This window comes from Acomys russatus, chromosome 25, assembly GCF_903995435.1.
Source record: "Acomys russatus chromosome 25, mAcoRus1.1, whole genome shotgun sequence".
Taxonomy (NCBI): domain Eukaryota; kingdom Metazoa; phylum Chordata; class Mammalia; order Rodentia; family Muridae; genus Acomys; species Acomys russatus.
Genome location: NC_067161.1, coordinates 11172587 through 11181987, shown reverse-complemented (window position 1 = coordinate 11181987; position 9401 = coordinate 11172587). Strand labels below are relative to the sequence as shown.

The 9401-nt window shown below is 55.0% G+C and overlaps 1 protein-coding gene across 1 annotated transcript; it reads left to right on the top strand.

The window, feature by feature from the left end:
- Positions 1–428: 428 nt before the first annotated feature.
- Positions 429–7359, top strand: LOC127208621 (brain-specific serine protease 4-like). Its single transcript, XM_051168112.1, has 6 exons — positions 429–480; positions 3924–3950; positions 4415–4586; positions 4715–4992; positions 6288–6445; positions 6932–7359. The coding sequence occupies exons 1-6, from the start codon at positions 429–431 to the stop codon at positions 7298–7300; spliced, it is 1056 nt and encodes a 351-aa protein (XP_051024069.1). The 3' UTR covers positions 7301–7359.
- Positions 7360–9401: the final 2042 nt, after the last annotated feature.

Sequence of the window (9401 nt, the reverse complement as noted above, 5' to 3'; positions counted from 1 at the left end):
CGTCTCTGCCACCACCCCACCTCCATTTTGGAGACAGGCTCCCATGTTGTTGCCCAGGCTTGTCTAGAACTCATTATGGTAGCCTAGGCTGGACTCAATTATGCAGAGATGTTCCCGGCTTTAGCCTCCCCCGCGCTGGGATTAACAGGCATGAGACACCACCCCTGGGGGATTCACTTACTTTTCAGTTCCATTTCAGCCATCAGAGCAGGTATTGCTTTGGTTTATCACTAAGGTCAGCACCTCCCACCACCCCCCAATGCTCCCAGACACCCCCTTCAGCTTTCCCCCACCTTCCACCCCCGTGCTGGGTAATTCCTGCTGACTGACTTATTTGATGACTCCAGGACTTTGTACAAGGTTGAGCAGGACTAGGCAGTGCCCTGCAGCTTTTGGTTGCATAAAGAATGGATAACCTTGTTCAAAGTATGTCCCCTGACTCCTGGGCCCCACATCTGAACCGCTACCGCCCACCCGCGGGTGAGTCACTGTTTTTGCTTTGAGCACTGCCAGCTCCAGCTGTTCTTAGCATATAAATGTTCCCCCAGCCCTATCAGTCATCAACACCTCAGTGTGAATTGGCTGGTATCCCTGAGCAGGCTGGCAGGGACCTGCGGTGTAGGTGGCAGGGCTGGGCACCTCATCCATCTCTTGCCCAGCTGGGATGTGGGGCGTGAGTCTGGCACATGGTAGGCATGCCATAAATATTGTGCTGAGTGTTGAATCATGCCAGAGCCTCCATCCCTTTCTCTGGCTCTTCCTATCCTAGGAATTGGGAGGGAGGGGGTCCACTGGTCCTGAGGGGAGTGTCTCTCTCAGAGCTTGTATCACGACTCCATCCAGCTTTGTGGGGTTCCTCCCACAGAGCTCTCACGTTGGGGCTTCTTCCTGGTCACCCATCTCAAAAGAAGGCAACATCCTGGGGACGTGCCTGTCACTTAGGTCCTCAGAACAATGACTCAGGAAACTGGGGAGGGAATGTACAGGCAGGAGGCTGCAGCTATTGGCCTGGAATCTCGTATCTTCCACAATCACTTATTTATTTGATAAACATCTCCCGAGACCCAGTGTGCAGTAGGCAACAGGCTCCGATCTGAGAATGGCTGGCGGAGAGGCCTCTCCCCTCAGGGAGTCTCAGCACACTTCAAGGTCCATGCTACTGCCCACCTCCGAGGTGCCTCACTGTTACTACTCATCCGTCAGCCTCCCGCCCCTGGGAAATGCGAGTTTCCTGTGTGAAGGGTGTCCCAGTGACCCTAGCACAGGGCTTGCCAAATAGCAGGGACCCAAGAAATGTTTGTGCTATGAGTTGGGTGGCCAAGGCCCTCCATGTCACAAGGGAGTGGATCAGAGAAGTTTGGGAGCAGCTGAAGGTGCAGATGTGGCCCCCCAGGGGAACACGTGAGGAGACGTGTGTTCCCCCACATTTGCTCTATAGCCTTAGAAGAAGCTGGCCTCATCTTGGCTGCTCCTGTAGTGACACCCACAATCACAGGAGGGAGAAGAATGCGCCACTGGGGTTCCTGAGGCCACACATTTTGCATGTTTGATGTGGGGTGGGGCAGGGGCTCTCTGTCTCATCTTGCCTGCAGGTTAACCGTGACCCGCCTCCTGCTTCCTTCCCCACACAGTGGCCCACAGAGCACATCCCGGTCTGTCTGCAGCCCGTGATACCTGGACAAGGTTATGCAGGGCGTCGCCTTGCCAGAGAAGGGGAGTGGGGTCCATGTACTAACTGGGCAGCACAGGGCCCTGCAGGGCCAGCTCTGGACAACTTGGAGACAAAGGACAGAGAGAACTCCCAAGGGAGCAGTGGCTGGCCCAGAGGTAGAAGAGATCAACCTCTCTTTCTTTCCCTGGGAGCAGTATTACTGTCCTTGTGCTGTTGCCACACTAATTTTGGGGGGGGGGGATAAGTACATGTTTTGTTTTGTTCTTCAGAGCAAAGACTGTGACCTGTCCCCAGGAGGGTCAAGCACTGGGGGCCCTGAGCTCCCAAGTTGACCCAGTGGCTAGTCTGCTAACTTCCCTGAGGGGACTTGGGGACAGCAAGAAGTGGGGTACCGAGCCTCAGACTGTAGTATTGTTTTCATTCAGTCTTGTTTCCTCCCAGGCTGAGTCTGATCCCAGAAACTCACCCTGGGCAACCAGACATGTTTTTGGGAGGATGTTACTGGTCCCTGCTTGAGGTGAGGGTGTCATGAGTGTAAGACACTGAGCCAAGAACAATCCACACCAAGCCACAGCACCCCAGCTTCCCAAGGCCCAGCTCCTTGGCCGTTTGTGGGGGTCCCAGGAGTGTAACCATGAGGCTAGCTCTTCTTATGAGGGGTGGGGGAGGGGCAGAGTCGTGGCTCTGGCTCTGTGGTTGGCCTGTTCCCTGGAGTTCAGGTGAGAAATGAGTCACCTGAGGTTCACCAGCAGTGACAACTGGGAGGAAGTACCAAGGGCAGCTTGGCCAAATGGCCAAGAGGCCATCATGCCCGGCCCCTTGGGGCCTGAGTCATAGCTTTCGGGGAAGTGGGCTAACGGGATTCCAGGGCCCCAAGTGTCTGGGTTGAGTCATGGAAGGGACCAGGGTGCCGGACATGGGCCGTTAAGGAACAAGGTCCCCTTGGCAACCCGAGAAAAAGGCCACAGGGGCTCCTAACATTCTCTACCCCAGCTTCAGCCACTCCAGGCTGAGTCCCTTTCCACCCTAAAGGCTCTGCAAGCTACCAGGGTCTTCCTCTGCTTGCCTAGATAGTCAGAGGTAAAGCCTGGACAATCATCAAGTTTCTGCCTGCCCCTCTGCAGGGTGCACCCTGGGCACATCTGAACCTAAGTCGTCCCCCGCCCCCCCCCCCATATCTAGTCTCTTGGTGGCGCCCCTAGCCCCAGTCACTGGTGGCTTCCTCCTGGCAGCTCCACCTCCTCTCTGACCCGACCCACAGACTGGGTGGCCCAGTCTTAGCCACCTGGGGGACTGGTCCAACAGCATTCCTCCTCACAGGATAAAACCTGGGGCAACCTGTAGGGAACCCTACACACTATAGCCACCTGCCCTGCCAGTCAAAAACCAGCACAGCCCGTAGGTCCTTTGAGATGGCCAGCAGCCCTACTGGCTCTCCACCCCTAACAGCGGTGGTGATGTCCAGACCTCTCCTAGCACTGGGTGGGGACCAATTCAGGATCTTAATCTTTCTGGTGCTGCTGACTTCCACAGGTGAGCCCCAAGGGCCTGCTGCTCCTCCCTACCTCCTCTCTTCCTCCTCCTTCCTACCCACAGTCACTCCTCCTTGCCAGCTCAGCTCAGCACCTTACCTTGAGTTTCTTCTTTCCTCTTTCCATTCTTTCTTCTTTCATGTGCCTCTGTCTCTGTTCCCCTTCCTCTGGCACGTTGTTTAACCCCATGCCTCAGATTCCCTAAAACTTTGAGGCCTGAATGTGGGTGAGTGCTCTGGTCTCAGAACTCGCTCAGGAGCTCCTCTGTCATCCTTGTGGGCCATCACGTCTGTCAGTATTGCTTCCCTTTGTGTGTCCCCTTCCTCCCCACCCCCCTCCACCCCGTCCCTCCTGGTCTCCTGGTTACTCCTCCATCTGGCCTCTCCTCCTTCTGGAATAGGAGGACAACTGCCCGGGCTTTCATGGGAGCTTGGGGGGGGGGGGGGCGGGAGCGGGCGGGCAGAAAACCTGTGAGTGAGTGTGTGTGTGTGTGTGTGTGTGTGTGTGTGTGTGTGTGTGTGTGTGTCCCAAACTCTCTTCCTACTCCTGCTGGCCCAGGAGGCAGGGGGGTCTAAAGCGGTTTGTCCCAAGAAAGGCTTGGAGGTGCCTGGGGCGTGTGTTGATGTGTGTGTGTGGATGGATAACTGTGCTAGGAAAAGATGGGGGGGGTGTCCTCCAGGCACGACCGGGCCTGACCCTCTTTACTCTCTTGCTCTCAGGTGCCTTCAGGGTTGCCAACACCCCTGGTGAGTGTGTGCAGGTTGGGGGGTGGGGCATGGGTGGTCTCTGTGTCTTACTCTATGGCCTTGGTGGGAAGGGGGGACAGCAGTCTGAGGGAAGCATGAAGTTGAAGAGGAAATACAGGGAAGGAGAGTTTGGGTCAGGCATAGAACCGATGATGGATCTAGAGGAGAAAAGTCTGGAAGGACAGATGGGTGAGAGGCCGACAGAACCAAGAAATGGAGGTTAAAGGAAGCAGGAGGGAAGGCCAGCTAAAGGGCTGGAGAAAGGGGGGAAGGGAAGCCCTCCTCCCATAGCTAAAGGAAACAGAGGAAGGGCAGGGACTCACTGGCAGAAAACCCTATGCTGGGCATACGCTGGTCTGGGACACAGGCTTGAGGCATAGGAGAGCTTGGAGGTGGGTTGACAGGCAAAGTCAGAAGACCTCTGTGTCTACTGAGATGACAGAAAACTCCATCCCTTCTGCCAGTGTCCCCAGACTGTGGGAAGCCTCAGCAGCTGAACCGGGTCGTGGGTGGTGAGGACAGCATGGATGCCCAGTGGCCTTGGATTGTTAGCATCCTCAAGAATGGTACCCACCACTGTGCAGGCTCCTTGCTCACCAACCGTTGGGTGGTCACAGCTGCACACTGCTTCAGGAGGTATGTGAAATCAGGCTTGCTCCTGACTCCTCAGGAGCCATGATTTCTGCCTTGGGCTCTGGGCTGTCTAGGGCTCCATTGTGCTCCCCCCCCCCCCCGACATCTCCCTCTTTTCTTTTTCCTTCCAGCAATGTGGACACACCTTCTCTCTTCTCAATATTGTTAGGGGCCTGGCAGCTGGGGAACCCAGGCCCTAGGTCCCAGAAAGTAGGTGTTGCTTCGGTGCTGCCCCACCCCAGGTATTCTTTGAAGGAGGGAACCCGTGCAGACATTGCGCTGGTGCGGCTGGAACACTCCATTCGGTTCTCTGAGCGAATCCTGCCCATCTGCCTTCCTGACTCCTCTGTCCGGCTCCTTCCCAACACCGACTGCTGGATCGCAGGCTGGGGAAGCATTCGTGATGGAGGTGTGGGTCTCTTCTAACTCCAGAGAGGTCGGGGACAAGAGGGTGGGTGCCACTCAGATCCAGATAGCAGGGGTAGTAGGAGAGGAAAGAGGCCATATGTACATCATTGAGACAAGAAAAGATGGCTTGGGGACAAGAGAAATGAAGTCACAAGAAACCACCTGCTGTTTTTTTAAGGTCACCTTTAGTTGAAAGGAGTCTTTGGCTGTCTTTTAAAGCAACAGTAGAGATTTGCAACAGGAATGAGAAAGAAGAGGAAGAGGAGGGAAGGAAGGAAAAGCTGGGGGCGGTGGCACATGCCTTTAGTCCCAGCACTTGGGAGTCAGAGGCAGGCGGGTCTCTTGTGAGTTAGAGGCCAGCCTGGTCTACAAAGTGAGTCCAGGACAGTCAGGATTACATAGAAAGATCCCAATGAGAGGGAAAGGAGAGAGAGAGAGAGAGAGAGAGAGAGAGAGAGAGAGAGAGAGAGAGAGAGAGAGAGAGAGGAGAGAAAAGTATTTGCAAAGCTACTGACACAAGAATGGGTAGAAGTGGAGGGAGGGGCGGCAAGACAGAAATGTGGCCCCAGCACAAGTGGGAAATAGTCACTGCGGGTACCAGAGTCTCTGAACTGCAAGCAAAATTCCCAGGAGGAAATACAGTCTATGGCTATAAAAGACAATTCTCAAACCAAGTCCAGATTTGGAAAATACCATCTCCAATCACAAGCCAGATGAAATATAGAGGGAGCCGAGAAAGAGAAGCATCGGGCAGGCAGATGGTAGCTGGACAGATAGAGCTGGGAGAAGCCGGGACAAATACAAACCATCTTTGGAAGAGAGCAGGAGAGACCTAGAAGACGGAGTTTGAAGGAGAAACTAGGTATAGACCATAGGGAAAAAAGACAAGAGACCTAACCTGGGTCCAGAAAAGTTGCAGCCTTTTCTTGGGGTCCACAGACTAAACCGCGGCGGATGGGGAGGGGGGCGCGGGGGCGGGGGGAAGTGGGGCGGGGGGGAAGTTGAAGGAATGCCTGAACCTAGAGGATACCAAACACACTGCCCTTGCAGAATGTCTAGACACCATTCGGTTTTGTAGCCTTCTGTGGGGATCAGGGAGCTTCTTGAAGACAGGGAATCTAGGGCCTCACATCCGTGTTTGAATTCACTGGGTCAAGAGGTGGAGGAGATCCTGGGACTGGGATTTCCTGAAAACACCTTGGGAAAAGCAGACACGGTCACCTTTGAGAAACGTCGGTGCGTGCACAGAGGGGACGAGGTGCGCACACTGGCCTGACGCTCTCCTTCTGTTCCCAGTGCCCCTGCCCCACCCTCAGACCCTTCAGAAGTTGAAGGTGCCCATCATCGACTCCGAAGTCTGCAAACGTTTGTACTGGCGGGGCGCGGGGCAGGAAGCCATCGCTGAGGACATGCTGTGTGCCGGTTACCTGGAAGGGGAGCGGGATGCTTGCTTGGTGAGTGCCCACCCTTTGTCCGCCCCAGCTGGGAGACCCGAAAGCTCCATTACCTCCCTCAGAATCTCCCGAGGGTCATCGTCGCCCACCTCCATCGGGGCCCCTTTAGCCTGGCTGAGTCGCTCATTTTCTTGTTTACGCACGGGTTGTATACAGAGCATCTCGGCAGTAATTGGTATTCTGAGGAGGACCTGGTGCTTTAGAACCCTGAAGGGCCACCAGTCCCATGACTGGATGAGGATGGTAGGATGGGGGAGCACTTAACCCCCCGAGGTGGCCAGCGTATGGCCTGGCTGCAGTGCTCACATTACCAATTGGCATAAGGAGTTTCTAAATATGCAAAACAGAAGCGGTCTCATCTCGTGTTCCTTGTGGTTGTGGGGAAGGAGTTCTGCTTGGAAGGTCTGTTCTTCTAGGGCCTCCTCAGACTGGCCTCTGTATATTGCCTGCCGGTGTAGGTTCCTAGACCTCCCTTATTCTCTGCAGGGCGACTCTGGGGGTCCCCTAATGTGTCAGGTGGATGACGCCTGGTTACTGACTGGCATTATCAGCTGGGGAGAGGGCTGCGCTGAACGCAACCGGCCCGGCGTGTACACCAGCCTCATCGCTCACCGCTCCTGGGTGCAGAGGATCGTGCAAGGGGTGCAGCTGCGCGGGCACTTGGTGGACCATGGGAACACTGGGAGCTCTCCTAAGCTGGCAGCCTCCGGAGCTCTCTCGGCTGTAAATACGTTTTCTACCTCCGGGAGGCGCCCACGGCCTGCACAGGAGAGCAAGGAAGTCTTAGCCCCGCCCACAGTGAGGCCCCGCCCCTCAATCGAGAAAACACACACTCGTCTCCCCCTCTCTCAATGATTTTTTAGTTATTTGTAAATAACTTGTAAATACATATTTGTAAAACCATGCCCACATATTTATTCAAGTTTCAATAAATTATTTATTCTCAGTTCTTGTTCACCCCCGCCCCCATGTTTGGGATCACTGAGGCAAGAATCCAGTTGGGACAAAAATGCTGAGATACTGTTGGTGTGAAGTTGCACATGGGCCTGACCACAGCTCTAGCTCGGCCCGCTGGACGGGGCTGTCCTTGCTCTTGCCAGCTTCTTCTCAGAGGCAGTAGGTAGAAAGGAGGCAGGAGACAGTGGTGGCCTGAGGAAATGACTGTGCTATATTGAAGAGGGCAAAGTTGGGGTCCCCGCCAAAGCAGGGCTGGCTACGAGAGGCCTATGGTCTTTGAGAACAGGGATCAGATCCTCTCGAGGCCAGATCCGGGTGTCTCTCCACTGCAGGACTCAGAGTCAGTCGGTCTTGAAGCAAATTGTTCAGGGCAGCCCTCTGCCAGCCCTTGTCTCCTTGATTGGGTGAGCAGCTACACCCTGCCGGCCACTGATTCAGAAGATGACTCTCCACTGAGTCCGTAAATTCCTCTCCACCGAGGTGGTGCAAACCATGGAGGCACCAGGCTTGAATCACCTCTCCTGTCCCCTTGGAGGAGGGAGAAGTATGGTGATCCAGGCAGTAGGAAGGTCTGCGGCTTCCACAAAGTCCGCACTAAAGTCTGATGCTCCTCAGCCACCGCATCCCAGGCCCTGGAGTCCTCCACCCAGTGGTGCTCCCTGCCTAGGCCAGGCCTGTGGACTTCTCATAGCTCCTGGGTGAGGGGTGGCTAGGCCAATGAAGCTGGGTGAGTGTGCACTTCATAGTGGTTGATACCTGGAGGTTCACCTTAAAAAAAAAACAAAAAAAAGCCAGCTCCAACAGGCGATGAAGGGACTCTTTGCTAAACAGTGTCTCCTATCAGGGATGACAGAGGCGGCTCCTGAGTGCTGTCCAGGTCTGTGTGTGCTGTATACTTTGAGGAGAGTCCAATCCCCAGACAGCTGAGCCCATTGTTCCAGCCCACGTACATTAGAGGTGGAACCTGGGGCCTCTTACACGTGAGGCAAATCCCCCCTTCCCCCACCACCACCAAGCCGCACCTGCTCTGTGTTGTTTTGATTTCTTTTCTTTTATTGTTAGAAAGCCATAAATATTGTTTAAAAACAAACAGCGCACACCGGCAGGCACCTGCTTGTAAGGGATGCAGCCTGGGAGTGCTTGGTGACTCAGGTGTCCTGAGGCCTAGCACATGCCTGGCTGAGTCCCCATAGCCTTTACCCCTTGAGACCTAATGCCTTGTCTGCTGTTGTCCCCTTCCCCTAGCTCACCCCCGTGCCTCCCCCGCATCCCACCCCCCCCCACCCCCCGCTCCTTCCCTCAGTCCCCTCTCCCTCTGTGGCTGTGTCCTGCTCAGTCTGTCCTCAGGTCTGACCCCCGCCCCCCCCCCCCCCCCCCCCCCCCCCCCCCCCGCCTTGGTTCTGGGCCTCTTCTGTTCTATCTTTCTCACCTTTACTCTGGCCCCATTTTCCCCAGGCCCGTGTGTTTACCCTTCACGTCTTCCCTCCAGCATCACCCTTACTGAAGTGCCTTCAGTAGCTACCTGAGGTCCCCAACAATGCCTAGGGTGGGTAGTATGCTGGGCGTGTTCGTCAGTGGGAAGTCAGTCTTCAACTATTCGCAAAGCATGTTATCAGAGTCATGAGGACCATAGCCTGGGCCGGAGGCGGCGGCGGTGGCGGGTCAAGTAAACAAACAAGAGAAAGGGATTTTTCTCCCCCAATGTGGCCACACTGAGAATAATTACAGGACTAGAATGACAAATAATGAGACCTGGTACCCCTAAAACCATCTTTGGGGCACTGACATAAATTTTAGATTTAAATAGAGGTATGATATCTTGGTCAAAATGTGGTCCTGCCAGTGGTTGAGGGGACATTGACACAACTCTATACTGGCCTCTTCCGCAGCCTGAGGAGGAGTTCCTCTATTCTTTCTTAAAATGAAAGGCAATGGTTTTCTATCAGTCACTTTCCTCCACCGACTCACCTCGCTGAGTTGCCCTAATCTTTTAGGGCCC

What these genes read in the sequence shown, in the direction of transcription:
- LOC127208621 (XM_051168112.1), top strand. Translation starts at nt 429, where the DNA reads ATGTCCCCTGACTCCTGGGCCCCACATCTGAACCGCTACCGCCCACCC. An exon ending in GGGAAGCATTCGTGATGGAG is followed by an intron (nt 4,993 to 6,287) that starts GTGTGGGTCTCT and finishes TTCTGTTCCCAG; the next exon opens with TGCCCCTGCCCCACCCTCAG. An exon ending in GGGAGCGGGATGCTTGCTTG is followed by an intron (nt 6,446 to 6,931) that starts GTGAGTGCCCAC and finishes TATTCTCTGCAG; the next exon opens with GGCGACTCTGGGGGTCCCCT.